The following is a 16,750-nucleotide window of genomic DNA, read 5'->3' as shown; positions in this document are numbered from 1 at the left end:
TTTTAAATCAGTAAATTGATTGTAGAATCTGTCATACGACAATGAAATTCTCACATCTTTTGAGAACTTGTTTGATTCCAGATAGCATTCTCCCTGGCAGCATTTTCAAAAAGCTCTGAGAAAAAGGGCTCCAAGAGCAGCTCTGATCACTCATTTGGAGAAACCCATTTAACTTTCTTTAACCCAAGGCTTCTCAGTTTTTCCTGACAACAGATGCTTTTCCTGTAGCACTCATTAGTACCCTGTGGAGTCGCCTTTTAGGAAAAACTCTTCCCTGGAAGGAATAGAACCCGCTTTAATTTCTGTGAATTCCCTTAAAGAAGAAGATACTCAACACATTTCCCTCAAAAATAGTGGACTGAACTTCAGAGTTTTAATGGAATTGTTAAAGTTGAAGTACAAATTGTCAACACATGCATAGTTCATCACTATTCTGGAAAGTTAAATTCAAAAATATGACTTCTGAACAGTATCAGGCACCTTAAAATAACATGAATTGTAACCACTGACCTCACCTTCCTAGATAACCTGCAGGACTTTCATCAACACCTCAAATTGCCTGTGTACCATTAATAATAAGTAAAGGTCATTTTTTTTAACTGAAACTTTTTCTTGAGAAAGCATTGGAGAAATATCATAGCAAGAGGATAATGAGTCTTCCATTTGGAAAATTCCTTGCCAGTGGGAAACCGGATGTATATATCTCTATCTATGTCTCTATATAGATATATACACACATATGTATGTATATACACATACATACATAAATGTATATTAGGGTTTTATTGCTAAGTAATAAATTAGCACAAATTCAGTTGTTTAATACTACATGTATTTATTATCTGATCATTCAGTGAGTCAAAGTCTGGGAAAATTCAAACTGTGCCCTCAGCTCAATGTCTCACAGGCTGAAATTGAGGTGTTGGCCAGAGCTACAGTCTTTTCTGTGGCTCAGGGTTGTCACTGAGTGTTTCAAGCTCACTGGGTATTTGTAGGATTTAGTTGCCTGCAGTTTTAGGACTGAGGTCTTGTGTTTCCTGCTGGCTATAGGCTAGAGGGTGGCGTTCTCGGCTCCTAGGCTGCCCTTAGTCCTAGCCATATGGGCCACTCACCACAAGGCAGCTTCCTTCTTCAAAGCCAGCAAAAGAAAATCTCTTTCTAGTAAGGTACGAGGAGGTTGTGGATTTTTGTAACCTGATTAAGAGGGTGACTATCCCATCATCTTCACAGGACCCACCAACACTCCAAGAGAGAAGATTATGCAGAGCATGACACCCAGGGGGTGGGAATCTCGGGGTTTCTTAGAATTCTCCCCACCACAGGTGTGTGAGTGGGTGTTTCCTATCAGAGGGCCCCTCAGATCAGAGCTGTGTTACAATGAAGGAGTCAGGGTGCAGGTGATGGAAGAAGATGGACCAGCTGCTCTGAAGGCTCTAAGCAGGACTGTTCACCTGTGGACCCTGAGGACACATAACACCACATGCCTCATGAAATATGAAAAGACTGGGTAGTGCAAACTACATCATTACCCCTGAGTCTTTGTGAGAGGTCTTTAGAAGTTTTATCAATTGAGTAAGACAATAGAAGAAGATGCCACAATTGTTTCATCCTAAGTTCCTTCAGTGTTTTTTTTTTTTTTTTAATTATACTTTAAGAGTTCTGGGATACATGTGTAGAACGTGCAGTTTTGTTACATAGGTATACATGTGCCATGATGGTTTGCTGCACCCATCAACCTGTCATCTACATTAGGTATTTCTCCTAATGCTATACCTCCCCTAGCACCCCCTGACCGGCCCCCCCGTGTGATATTCTCCTCCCTGTGTCCATGTGTTCTCATTGTTCAACTCCTACTTATGAGTGAGAACATGTGGTGTTAGGTTTTCTGTTCTTGTGTTAGTTTGCTGAGAATGATGGTTTCCAGCTTTATCCAAGTCTCTGTGAAAGACATGAACTCATCCTTTTTTATGGCTGCATAGTATTCCATGGTGTTTATGTGCCACGTTTTTTAAATCCAGTCTGTCATTGATAGGTATTTTGGGTTGTTTCCAGGTCTTTGCTATTGTGAACAGTGCTGCAATAAACATACGTGTGCATGTGTCTTTATAGTAGAATGATTTATAATCCTTTGGATATATACCCAGTAATGGGATTTCTGGGTCAAAAGGTATTTCTGGTTCTAGATCCTTAAGGAATTGCTACACTGTCTTCCACAATGGTTGAATTAATTTACATTCCCACCAACAGTGTAAAATCATTCCCATTTCTCCATATCCTCTCTAGCATCTGTTGTTTCCTGACTTTTTAATGATCACCATTCTAACTGGCATGAGATGGTGTCTCATTGTGTTTTTGGTTTCCATTTCTCTAGTGACCAGTGATGTTGAGCTTTTTTTGATATGCTTGTTGGCTGCATAAATGTCTTCTTTGTAGAAGTGTCTGTTCATATCCTTTGCCCACTTTTTGATGGGGTTGTTTGTTTTTTTCTTGTACATTTGTTTAAGTAAGTTCTTTGTAGATTCTGGATATTAGCCCTTTGTCAGATGGATAGACTGCAAAAATTTTATCCCATTCTGTGGATTGCCTGTTCACTCTGATGATAGTTTCTTTTGCTGTGCAGAAGCTCTTTCTTTGTTATTTCTTGTTGTCTGCTTGCTTTTGAATTTGTTTGCTGTTGCTTCTCTAGCTCTTTTAATTGTGATGTTAGGGTGTCAATTTTAGATCCTTCCTACTTTCTCTTGTGGGCATTTAGTGCTATGAATTTCCCTCTAAACACTGCTTTAGCTGTGTCCCAGAGATTCTGGTACATTGTGTCTTTGTTCTCATTGGTTTCAAAGAACTTATTTATTTCTGCCTTAATTTTGTTATTTATCCAGTAGTCATTCAAGAGCAGGTTGTTCAGTTTCTATGTAGTTGTGCGGTTTTGAGTGAGTTTCTTAATCCTCAGTTTTAATTTGATTGCACTGTGGTCTGAGAGACTGTTCATTATGATTTCTGTTCTTTTGCATTTGCTAAGGAGTGTTAGTTTTAAAAAGCAAAATATTTTAAATGGCATCCAAATGATCTAGGAGAGGAAAATGGTATTTAAATTATTTGCCATTAATTTTCAGGTAAAAAGCAAGTTGGTATATATTTAAGCCATGCGATTCACATTTATTTTTATTTATATTTATAGTTTGTGTATTTATATTTTTTATATTTCTCAAAAGCTCAAAACTTAAAAATGTTAGATATGAATTTAAATAGAAAATATTAACTTATCATAGACTAATCATCAGGTCTTTGCAAACTATTTACTATTAGTGGCCTATGCTGCTGAATGAAGAGCTTCTAATGCAATATAAATTTTTATCAACTAGATGTTTTCCCAAGGACATGAGTATGGTTTTACCCTATGTCTGCCATAAGCACTCTATTATTCTAATTTTATTTTATATTTTCTTGCCAAAAAAATGGAGCCAGTTTGGTCCTATACAAGTATGTTTATGTGTCTGTAACCATCACATACAAATCCTATTATTATAGGCAGAATTTGTTTTCTAAATCTTGTTTTTCTTATTGTTGCATATGTATGACTGTGTGTGTGTGTGTGTGTGTGTGTGTGTGTGTGTACATACTCAGCTGAAATTTTCTGGTCAGAAGGCAGACCAATATTTGCCACTTTTTTTTTGTCCTTAAAAGAATCTGGGGTAAATGTCCCCATGAATTATTGTAAAGGCAAATTCATCACAGTCCTGCTGAAGCCTTAATCTTAAATAACAGAATCTTACTTTGATTTTTGTTATGTATTCGAATGCTTCCAAAGTTCCTCATAAGAACTCTTAAAATCTGTACAAATTATCATCATGTTCTCAAGCACTTATAGTATATTTAAACATTTTTCCCTTAAAAATTAGAAATAATTTTAAGATTAGAAATAAAAGGCAGATGTCTCTGCTCAAGGTCACCGATTTCAATTGTTAGCTTGAGAAGGAAACTTTTCCCAAAGGACAGGCATTTACTTCTATCTAAAAGTACTTACTCCTCTCGTTGCAAGATATTTGCTAGGAGAAAGATATCTGAATTCCTGGCTTTTGCTCTCAGAGTGTGAGAATTTAAAGGCATTACAGTGAGACAATAAAATAAATAGATGGATCTTCTCATTTGAGATGTAAGTTTATGGAAGCAAAAGTGCCCACAAATCACAGCCTCTGTAATAAAGAAGATTTCCAGTGACAGCACTGATTTTCTTATTCTCCTGAGATTTAGACTGTTATAAAAAGGAATGCCTAAAATAGTGGGTAAGGAGGAAAGCCAGTTCCATTTTTGTATATACACACACATATATATGTTGTGCACATATATACATCATTTTTGAGCAAGAAAGCAGAGGAGTATGTGTTTGCTTTTCTGCCCTTAGAAGAACTCAGGTTGGCTACAGGTTGAAAGTGAATGCATCCATTCAAAAGCCCCTGAGATTTTGGCTCAGTTGCTCCCCACTTTGAGCCAGTGAGGGTGTCAGTTACCCAGGTGAGACATGAAGTCACATCCATCCCAGGCTTTGCCATGGGGAAGCTCACATGCTTGGGAGACTCCCTTGCAAACAAGTGGCATAATAAAGGTTCATGATGCATGATAAGGTATGTAGAGAGTACTGTAGCTACTTAGAGCAAACCTGCAGAAATTCAGTTACTGCATAGGATAGTGGGATTGTGGATGATTTTCTACTTAGAAATGCTCACTTTTTGGTTACAATATTGTTTTCACATTTTTTCAAAACGTTTCTATTATATTTTATTGTGATTCTATGACTAGTAAAAGTAGTGGAAAGAAACCTGGAATATCTAAAATATCTGAATCATTAACCTCTCCCCAGAGTAACTAGCATATACTGAGTTTGTCTTTTGGCATTTTGAATATCGACTCTTTTCCCCTTCTATGAGCCAGATCCAAATACATGCACTGGGTGTTTATTTGGGATGGCTAAGGAAATCTAAAGCAAGGTTGTGGATTGCAAAGGCATTTTGGTGTTAGGAGATCAGCTTGTCTATCCTCTTATATGGCCTTTGTTGGGAGGTATTGCAAGCATTTAAAGATGTTTTGCAGAGGATTGGATGGTGAGTAAGAAACAGTCCCGGAAGCCAAGTTCTCCTAAGTTACCCTGTGACTCCCACACTTCTCCAAATCCCATGGAAGGTGATTGTATGATAACTTCCTCATGTTCAAAGGCCTGTGCCAGCAGGAAAAAGCACTGTGACCAAAGAAACTGATTAGAAGGGAAATAAGTGATTTTAAAAGAATGAGGAACATGCACAGGCTAAACACACACACACACACACACACACACACACACAATTCATAATGCATAGTCAATGCACTGGCTGGCTATGTGGTAGATAATAGTGTCATTTTTTGGACATATATGGTGGAAAGTAAAAATGGAATGGATGGTGCATGTTTTATGAAGCATTTATCTACAAATACTGGTCATATTGAGTCCTAAATAAGCAAACATAAATGCCATGAAAAAAGTTACGATAATTTTACTGTATACAGGTATGTATAAACTCACAGTTGTTTTGGATACCATTTTTTATTTGTACAAATTTGTAGCATACACATGAAATATTGTTACATGTATATAATGTGTGTGATCAAGTCAGGGTATTTAGGGTGTCCACCACCCAAGTACAATGCATTTCTGCTTAATTATAGTTACCCTACTCTGCTATCAAATACTGAATTTACTCCTTCTAACCAGCTGCATGTTTTTACCTTTTAATCCACTTCTCTTCATCCTCCTCTCTCTCTCCCACTTACCTTTCTCAAACTCTATTTTCTATATTTCTCTACCTCCATGTGATCAACTTTTTTTGGCTCCTGCATATAAGTGAAAACATGTGATATTTGTGTTTTGGGGCCTGACTTATTTCACTAAAGATAGTGACCTTCAGCTCCATTTGTGTTGCTGCAAATGACATGATTTCAAGATAATTTTTTTTTTTTTTTTGAGATGGAGTCTCACTCTCTCACCAGGTTGGAGTGCAGTGGTGTGATCTCGGCTCACTGCAACCTCCGCTTCCCGGGTTCAAGCAATTCTTCTGCCTCAGCCTCCTGAGTAGCTGGGACTACAGGCACGTGCCACCATGCCCACTAATTTTTGTATTTTTAGTAGAGACAGGGTTTCACCATGTTGACCAGGATGGTCTTGATCTCTTGACCTCATGATGCACCCGCCTCAGCCTCCCAAAGTGCTGGGATTACAGGCGTGAGCCACCATGCCTGGCCTCAAGATATAATTTCTAAATAGCAGAGACGCCACTATGTATTAGAAAGAGGCTTGTTTTCTGAGACCATACGGTTTTGTACCGCTATTGACGTATGGTTGGCATACAATGCACTACATGTTTAAAATGATAAAATTTTCATCAGTTTTAAGGTATTTGTACATTCATAAAACTATTGACACAATAAAGGTAGTGAACATGTCCATCAACCCAAGTTTCCTCATTTCCTTTTGCAACACCTCCCTGATACCCCTCCCAGTACTCCCTAGTCTCAGATAAGCACTGATTGCTTTCTGTCTCTATGCATTAGTTTTCATATTCCCTAATGTTATATGAATAGAATTCTACAGTGTCACACTTTTTTTTTTTTTTGCTGGCTTTTTTATGGGCATAATTATTTTCAGATGCTTTGTTGTTTTGTATATTAAGAGTTCATTTCTTTTAATTGCTGAGTAATATTCCATAAGATTATTTGTTTAGCTATCCATCTGCTGATGGCCATATGAGTTGTCTCCAGTTTCTTGACTATTACAAATAAAGCTTTTGTGGACATTCAGGTACAAGTGTTTGTATGGGCATGTGTTTTATTTTCTCTTGGGTAAATATAGAGGAATGGAATGAGTAGGCTATGTGATATGTATACGTTTGACTTCTTAGGAAAGTATCAAACAGTTTTCAAATGGCTTGTGCCATTTACAGTGCTATCAGCAGTGTACGAGATAGAGCAAACCTGCAGAAATGGAGTTACTGCATAGAACAGTGGGATTGTGGATTAATTTCTACTTAGAAATACTCAACTTTTTGGTTATAATATTGTTTTCACATTTTTTTCAAAACATTTCTATGTTTTTTATTGTGTTTTTATGACTAGTAAGAGTAGTGGAAAGAAACCAGGAAAATCTAAAAATCTCTAAATCATCAACCTGTCTTCAGAGTAACTGGCATATACTGAGTGTGTCTTGTAGCATTCTGAATATTGAGCCTTTTTCCCTTCTATGGGCCAGATCCAAATACATGCACCAGGTGTTTATTTGTGATGCCTGAGTAAATCTAAAGCATTGTGTCCTCATCAGCATCTGATACTGTCACAGGATTTTGGGTTTGGGGGCTTTTTTTTTTCTGTTTTTGTTTGAATTTTAGTCATTCTAATACATGTGTAGTGGTTTACTTGTGGTTTCAGTTTACCTTTTTCTAAGTTTATGTATGCTTGTTTTGCCATCACATATCTTTGTTGAAATGCCTATACATATCTTTCAGCAGTTTTTCCATTAGTTAGTTTTTATACTCTAGTTTTAACTTTTAAAATGCATAATGGGTGCAAGTCTTTTTATCAGATACATGATTTGCAAATACTTTCTCTCAGACTATATAGCTCATCATTAATTTTCTTAACAGTGATCCTTAAAGGGCAGAAGCTTCTTATTTTGATTAATTCATTTTAATTGGTTTTTTATTTTATGGATGATGGTTTTGGTATTTTATTTAGAAAATTTTTGCTTAACCTAAGACCCCACAGGTGTTCTCATATGTTTGCTTCTAGGAGTTCTTTGGTTTTAGATATTGGGCTGTGATCCATTTACATCAATTATCATAGATGGAACAAGTTATTGATCAAAATTCATGTTTTCATTTATGGATATTCAATTATTCCAACATCATTTTCAGAAGAGACTATGCTTTCTCCATTGAATTGCCTTTGCACATTTAAAAAACAAATCAATAAGCCATAAACAGGTGGGTCGATTCCTAGACTTTCCATTCTGTTCTTTTGCTCAGTCTTTCTATCTTGATGCTTACACCACAGCATCTTGATTATCGTACCTTTATAATGAATCCTGAAGTTAGAAAGTATGTCTTCCTACTTTGTTCTTCCTTGCCAAAATATTTTGACTATTCTAGATACTTTGTATTCCATATGAAATTTAGAATTATCTTGTTAATTTCCTACCAAAAATGCCTCCTGGAATTATAATTAGGATTGTAGTGATTCCATTTCCTTTCATTGTAAAAGTCATGCACATATTTTTTTGAGATATAATCTTAAGTATTTTATGTTTTGATGCTACTATAAGTAGTGTTCTTTTAAAATTTTAATTTCTGGTAGCTTGTTGCTGGTGCATGGGAATGAAATAATATTTTATATTTACATTGATCTTTTGTTTTGCAGTCTTAATAAATTAATTTATTACTTCTAGTAGCTTTTTTTTGGTAGACTACATAACACTTTCTACATAGACAATCATATTGTTTGAGAGTAAAAATATAATTACTTCTTACTTTTAATATGGATGCCTTTTGTTTCTTTTTCTTTCCTGATTGCACTGGCTAGAAATTCCAGGATAATCTTGAATAAAAGTGATAAGGACAGACATCCTTGCCTTGTTTCTCATCTTAGGAGGAAAGCACACAGGCTTTAACCATTAAGTGTGATGCAGTCTGTAGGTTTTTAATAGATATCCTTCATGAGATTTAGGAAATTTATCTGAATTCCAAGTTGATTGAGAGTTCTTATAAGGAATTAATTTTGATTTTTATCCAATAATTTTTGCATGTATTGAGATTATTATATGAGTTTACTTCTATACAGTTCATATGATGAATTACATTAATTGAATTTCAAATGATAACCCAGTCTTTCATTGATGACATGAAAGCCACTTGATCATGAGGTATTAACCTTTTGATATATTTTGAGTTTGATTTATTAAAGTCTTTTTAAGAATGTTAATGTCTACATTCATGAGGAATACTCATTCATGAGGAATAGAAAACTACATTCATGTAGTTTTCTTTCTTTCTGTCTTCGTCTGGTTTTGATATCAAAGTTGGCCTCATAGAATGACTTGGGAGATACTATCTCGTTTGCAATTATCTGCAAATGTCTTGTATGTTACAGCTGGCATGTTGCAAGTTATTTCTTCCTTATCTCTTCGAGGTCTTCCTTGAACATATGGGATGCAGTTATAATTACTGTTTTGATGCTGTTGACTACACATTCTGTCATCTGTGTCATATCTGCATCAGTTTCAATTGACTGATTTTTCTCTTCATTACGGGTTCTGTTTTTGGCCTCTTTCCATATCCGGTAATTTTAGATTGGATGCAAGACATTGTGAATTTAAACTGGTAGACACTTTTTTTGTCCTAAAAATATGCTAAGGTTCTCTTTGAGGACATAATTAAGTTATGTAAAAACAGTTTGATGGTTTTGGTGCTTGCTTTTAGTCTTAGTTACTTGGGATCAAAGCCACGTTTAGTCTGCAGTAATTTTTCCCCACTGTGGAAGCAAGGCCCCTTTTGGTATCCAACCAATGACCCTTGAATTATGAGGTCTTTTAGTTTTGCTCTTTGAAGCAAGCACTGTTCCTTGTCCTGTGTGGGTAACACACAGTGTTCCCTCTGATCATTTCAGGCAGATCTTTCCCTACTCCTGTGTAGTTTCTCACATGAACTTGCTGATTTTTTAAGTCAAAACATCTGTTACCTGCTTTGTACTCAATTGAAATCGTGATGGGTGATTTTTGCACATCACTGGTGTGTTCATTTTATGCAACTTTCTCCTTTCCAATAATTTCAACCACTTTGGCATTCTCCAGCTCCCAAACCTGTCTTCTCAGTCTCTAGCCTGTGCCTGGGTTTCTGCTCCCCATGCCATGGTCTGGGAACCTTCTCAAGGCTGTAGGTTGTGGCACTTATGGGTGTCTCCTAATTTGTCTCGCATTACTCAGTGATCACTGACCTTCATTGCCTGAAGTCCAGTACTTTAAGAACCATTATTTCATATAACTTTTTGTTATTTGGATAAAAGGGTTAATCCAGTTTCTATTACTCCATATTGATGGGAAGCAGAAGATACTCTGTGACCATATAATTTTGAATGCCTCACATTCCTTTATATACCTTCCTTACTGGGTACAACTAAACTAATTTCCAGAACTTCCAGTCAACCTTTGTTCTGTTTGCCACAGGCTCCTGGGAGCGTGGTTCTACTTCCATGTAGATACTTGAGTTGTTTTGGCTCTTTGCAAGCACAATTCAATTACTTTGTTATTTCTCTAATGTGAATTGCTTTCAGTCTCAGCAGGCCAAGCTTAGTTACTGACAGAGAACTTGACAAATGCATATGGAAACCATAAGTATTCTGTATGAGAATAAATTTGCTTTACATATTCAGTTGTGGATGAGATGACTTTAAGGGTAATTTTTGGGCTTCACTCTGAGCATGTGGTATCAAAATTCTACTTGGGTTGTCTCCATCTCTCTACTTGCAATGTATGAAATATAAAACATTTTAATTTTCTCAAAGGAAAAATAAACAGCAAAACAGGAGGTCCCACTTAACTACCTAAATCTGTTCCCCAAATGTATGCAAATTTCATCTCAGTAGGCTTATCTGTTACTTAATCAATATGATTTATCCACTTACCAAATAGTGTTACTATGCTCAAGATTGGTAATATAAAATAAACGTGACAAAGTTCTTGCTTTTGACAAATTTGCAGTCTATTAGTGGATGCAGAATTATAAATAGGCACTTAAGCTTTAAGGAACTACATGCTTTGATTCTCTAAATCAGGCCTATGGTGATGGGGGCCTGAATTAGAAGAGGCAACTAAGATGGAGAGGACAGAAGGAACACAGGAAGCCATGACTGTAGAACTTGGTGTAGAAGTAAGGGAGAACTGGCAGAGTGTCTCCCAGGTTGCAGGATTAAACATTTAAATGAGTGCTTTTATCACTGTTGACTGGAATACATAATACATGGGGAACATATTTGGAGGAATTATTTATAATTGCTTTAGTAAGCATTCTTATCTCATATTTTCCACCAGAATATTAAGAACCTTAGGTGCCAAATCATAATAGTTAGCTTCCTGAAATCCTTTTTAAAATCATTTATCTCTTTAGTATTAAGTGCAGTGTTGTTAAAGTTCCATTTACATTTGGATAGTTACAGCAGCAGTTCTCTAGTAAATTGCAACATACGTATTCAGTTAAGCCATATAAGTGATCACAATGGAATTAAATCACTTCATGATTTTGCTCATTAAAACAAATTGGCCATACCATTTCTCACCATTTCATAATTTGATACTTCAAGTGAATGTATCATAATTAAACCTCAAAAATCACTTGAAAGGAGAAATGCTGAGTCTCATGTTAAACTTTGAATCATGAGAAAATAAGAACATAAGAACAGACTGTTGTTGGAGGCTTAGATCTGAAGAGACTAAACTGATCTTTCTTAGCCGTGAGCTGCGCCCACCTCTGGGACCAACACACAGATGCCAATGCAAACACTTGAGCCAGCTTTCAAACACATTTGCCCCTCATACATTTCAAAAATTAAACTTCATCTCCATAGAAAGAATGAAGTTTGCAGTGTGGGAAACCTAAGAATTATTGGTGGTATCCTCTAAATCTGTTTATGAAGATGTAGGATTTTACTAATTTATAGGTAATGCTGCATTTGTTAAGACCTAAAGACCAGCACTTTTCAAACAGAGGCCCATAAACTGCACGTGATTTTTGTTTGTTTGTTTGAGATGGAGTCTCACTCTGCTGTCCAGGCTGGAGTGCAGTGGCACAATGTCGGCTCACTGCAACCTCCGCCTCCAAAGTTCAAGCAATTCTCATGCCTCAGCCTCCCGAGTAACTGGGACTACAGGCACCTGCCACCACGCCCAGCTAATTTTTGTATTTTTAGTAGAGACAGGGTTTCATCATGTTGGCCAGGCTGGTCTCGAACTCCTCACCTCAGGTGATCCACCCACCTTGACTTCCCAAAGTGCTGGGATTACAGATGTGAGCCACCACGCATGGCCGGGCTGCATGTGTTTTGAGCCCATTTCAGCAAGGAGCTCCGGGATGCTTACCTGGCCAGGCTGGCCCAGAGTGAGGGAGGGAAGGGCAGTGGCATATGACATTCTCAATCCAGAGGAGAGAGCATCCCCACACCAGAGGCACAGAGGGTCCAAGACAAGGGTTTATGGCTTTCCTGTCATGTGGTTTTCATTCCAAGTGAAAGAGATCACACACGTGTTGTGCCTGACTTTTCACATGACTGGGTTTATGGCATTCATTGGGGCTTTTTCATTTAAGAGGCAGCATTCAAAAGATGCCATAATAGAAGATGCTATAAACACAAGAAAACGAAGTCATCTATCTTTCTAGTATTTGTTGATGTAGAGATGGTGTAGGCCGGGAGGAATGCCTGGAGAGTATTAAATCAAAGAAACAGCGATGATCGCTTTACATATTTTCTGTTAAAAGCCTATGATGTCACAAAAATCCTGAGTGTTATCCGCTGTAAAAAAAAAAATAATAATAAAATAAATAAATAAATGCATTGTGAGTAAAGAAAGCTAGTTAGAGTATTTAAAACAGTCCAAAATAAAGATTGTATTAGGTTCCCAGGTAAAGTTGATGGCATGGACACACAAGTTGCTTTCTATCCTACTGGAAACATACTAATACAGTGTTAGAGGGGTTGATTTTTCAAGGCATCAATGCACGAAGTCAGAAAAAAAGAGAAAGAACCAACCATGTTGTTTTTAAAAAGTAGAATCTGGAAATACATCGAAGAAGCATAAATTTAAGTCTAGCGGAGAAGAACTGTGCGGAAGACAATGTTGCCCAGTCGTGTGATTCTTAGAAAGGCCTGCTTGCAAGGCTAGCTGTTAGCTGGCATGTGGGAATCTGGATTTCAGGAAGGTTTCTACCTTTCCCAGATGGCAAGAGTGGCTCTCTGTGCTTAAATTGTCTATACAAACAATGTGGTGTATACTGAAAGCTTCCTTAGGGAAATCTGGACTTTTGGTACATGCAAAGCAAGGATGCTTCTGCAACCAGACCCCAGTGAAACCCTGAGCACCAAGTCTCCAGTAAGCTTCCCTGGTAGACCAGCTTCCCTGTACGTCATCACAACTAGCTGCTGGGAGACCTGAGCACATCCTTCGTGACTCCACTGAGAGAGGACTCTTGGTTGTGCCACCTGGCTTTGTCTGCACTTCTACCCCATGTGCATTTTCTCTTTGCTGATTTTGCTTTATAGTCTTTTACTGTAATAAATTATAGCTGAGAATATGGCTGCATACACAGTCCTATGGATCCTGCTATCTAATCATAGAAACTGGAGGGATCTTGGGGACCCCCAGCACACACATGAAAAGAATCATCTCAATGCACACCAGAGACCCCTCAGAGAGCTCAGGAATCCACAGCCCTATTTTCTCTGTTAGTGGCAAAATAACATTGGGTGACTTCTGTTTAAGAAGTTGTCAGACCTCCATACCTCTCTCCTACTCCACCAAGGGGACTAGACCTGCTCTGTCCAGCAGATGCTAGGAAGCTTATTTTCTGGAGAGGAAAACAGAGTGTCTCTGGACCTCTGAGCACTGAGCTCAGTTAACTGGGTGCTTCAGAACTGAGAACGGCAGAGTAAGATAAGTGGCTGTCTACTGGACACTGGAGAGTTCAGCCCTCTTCCTCCACTCGGCTCCCAGATCCTCCATGGCTCAGCCTTCAGCATCAAGACAGGCAAGACACTGGAGCAGTCTTCTCAGGGATCTCTGAAGAGTCCAGCAGGAAAGGTTTAAGATTCTGACAAAGATTCTTAAATTCTGGTTAAAGATCTCAACCAGATCTGACCAGGTCTACAGACTTCTCTGTGCTCAGACCTTCCAGTTAAACTTTTTAGCCCTCCACCCTAAATCAGAGCAGAAAACAAAGAATGTTCAGATCACAGAAGAAACGATCTAACAAGAAAGATAGAGGTCCAAACAAGCAAAGGGAATTCAGCAATTAGGAGATACAGAAGCTATAGAGAAAGACTACAACCTTGAAATAATTCATCAAAGTACTCAGTGTATTCAAATCATCAGTGTACTCAAATTGGAGAAAGTAGTGTGACCAAAAAAATAAGAATAGCACACAATAACAGGGAATAATCAAGAACCAAAAAAAAGACACAAAAGGGCTTTTGGAAATTTAAAATGTAAAGTAGATAAGATGAATATTTCAATCATCATTTTGGAAGATAAGGTTGAGGAAATCTTCCAGAAACTAGAGCAAAAGATGAAGATATGGAAGCTATGAGATAAAAGATGAGAAATGTAAAAATGGATAAATGAGTTTACATCCAAAAGATAAGAGATGCAGCAAGAAAAAGGAGGGAGAGCATGAAATGAAGTAATCAAGAATATTTCTAAAACTAAAGGAATTTGTAGATTCAAAGGGTTTACCAAAAGGACCCAAACTCAAGTTTAGCTCTGTGGAGATAAGTATCAGAATCTGCAACTGAAATAGGTGGGGGAATGATAGAGCAATTTTTTTTATTTTATGATAAAGCTTAAAGAGTGATTTAATTCTTATTTTATTAATAAAATATTGTTAAAAATATTTAATCCTGTGGCCATCACTAGGTGTATTATGTGTATGGGTTTCCCTCCAGTGAAACCCGTTGGTGTAAAATGGAGAAATTATGTCACGCTGCATCCAAGGTCAACTCCTGTATCCCTCCTGTTGGGCTCTGTGTCTGCAGCAATTGTATGTAGAATGCTTGCCAAATAAATCAGTAGGTGCTCCAGGCAGATTTTCATCATCTCCACCTGCCAGACCTCCAAAGCCACTGCATGTTCAGCTACCCAGGATCCTCCTACCTGTGGTTACAAGGGAGGTACCTGGGAGGGAGGGAACAGAACTTACGTTTTAGTGTACTCTCAGGAGAAGCTGAGAAGTGTATTGAAGGTGTTAGCTGTGAGATGATGGGAAACCTTATACGTAAAAAAAGTCTCTTGCATCATTTTATCTTGTGGCTCCCCTATCACTCTAACACCTCACGTCTGTGATCCCAGGCCTTAAAACATCCATTAATCTCAAACTGAATATTATGAGGTTTACAAATCAATCTTTTAAAGAAAATAGCTAAACTTAACATCGGAATAATGGGTACTTTTAGCTATTCATTAAGTGAAAGGAAGATGATTTTTATGGGATCGGTGGGGTTTTTCCCCACAAGGAATTAAGTTTGTTGTCTCATTCCCATTGTTTACACAGGAGAGACTGTGCGGATTCCTTTTGGAGATGTCTTGAACACTGAGTATTCTGTTGAATGCCTAATTTAACATAAATGTGTTTTCAGTTTTGTAGAGTAGCTGTGAGTGTCTTAGGAGCTGGTGTTTTAGAGACCCTTATCTTTCCCTAAAGGAAAGGAGCCCTTCGTGAGGTTGCTCTGTTTACCCCGTATGGTAACACTCGTCTGCGCATTCTCCCCAGGAGTACCAGTCTTGCAACACCAACCCGTGTCCTGAGCTGAAGAAGACCACGCCCTGGACACCCTGGACGCCTGTCAACATCTCTGACAATGGCGGCCACTATGAGCAGCGATTCCGATACACATGCAAAGCCCGCCTGCCTGATCCGAATTTGCTGGAAGTGGGAAGACAGAGAATCGAAATGCGGTACTGTTCTAGCGACGGCACTAGTGGCTGCTCCACAGATGGTGAGTAGTGATTCCGTGGGGACTGACCCACTTCCATGGAAGGGCCTTTGATCTTATCTCTAAGGTCATAAACAGCAAGGGGGCATTTTTCTTTTTGGTTATTTATGGCTTAGCAGCCTTGAAAACAGTGATCCCTATAGAGCACAACTGACTGTAGGACAAATTGAAAGAAAAGAGCCTTACTGTAAGAAGTTAGATATTGAAGTGGTACTATGAAATCAGGCCCCCAGATAACACTATATTTATTATAGACCCAGAATCATTTGTGTGAGATTTATTTAGTATCAGAAAATGTAGTGGGGAAGCATCAGTGATCTTTCATACATCTTCTGGCACTAAAATGTAAGCTGAAGAAAGGTTTTTCTTTATTTATCCCGAAACTTCACAAAGGCAATGGAAGTGCATTTCTCTTTGTACCTATAAAAGGATTTTTCTGTTTTTAAAAAGCACAGTGTGTAAGGATACTAGAATAGTCTTTGAAATAACTTTGCTCCTCATAATTGAGTAAATCCCTTGAATGCCATAGTAATAACATGGAGAAAGCCCTGAGGCAGAAACCAGATCTGGCCTCTGCCTGGCCCTAACACCAAGTGGTCCTTTTACCTGGGGCAATTCACTTTCTCTCCCTAGAGCTTGGCTGTCTCAACTGCAGAAAAAGGAATTGAGCCTGGTGGTCCTTAATAGCTTGATGCTTTGCTTTGTTGTTCATTTCTGTTTTTCAGCCTCCTCTAATTGGGCAAAAATCTCTTCCAAAGGAAAAGATACCAACAGAAAAGGAAATAGATACTCATAGATGGGTCCTTGGTACACAGTTTGATGAGAACAGTGATTGTTATAATTGTTATATCTTGTGGCCATTCTTAGATATGCCTTAGCATCTTTGTACAGGTGATTCTACCTTATTCTCCCAACATGAAAGGACAGCCACCATTTATAGAGAAGGGGTCTTATACCCAGAGTGGATAGCCTGGACAAGTGCCAC

At 37.9% G+C, this 16,750-nt stretch overlaps 1 protein-coding gene across 9 annotated transcripts in view; it reads left to right on the top strand.

The window, feature by feature from the left end:
- Positions 1-16,750, top strand: part of SEMA5A (semaphorin 5A) — a 516,352-nt gene that overhangs the window by 471,074 nt on the left and 28,528 nt on the right. For all 9 annotated transcript variants that reach the window (XM_063724051.1, XM_063724052.1, XM_063724054.1 and 6 more), the window contains one exon: positions 15,543-15,768. In XM_063724051.1, coding sequence (XP_063580121.1) covers positions 15,543-15,768 — 226 coding nt within the window. The remainder of the gene's footprint in view (positions 1-15,542; positions 15,769-16,750) is intronic.

Source organism: Pongo abelii, chromosome 4 (genome assembly GCF_028885655.2).
Source record: "Pongo abelii isolate AG06213 chromosome 4, NHGRI_mPonAbe1-v2.0_pri, whole genome shotgun sequence".
In the NCBI taxonomy this organism is placed as follows: domain Eukaryota; kingdom Metazoa; phylum Chordata; class Mammalia; order Primates; family Hominidae; genus Pongo; species Pongo abelii.
This window is presented reverse-complemented; position numbering and strand designations above follow the sequence as displayed.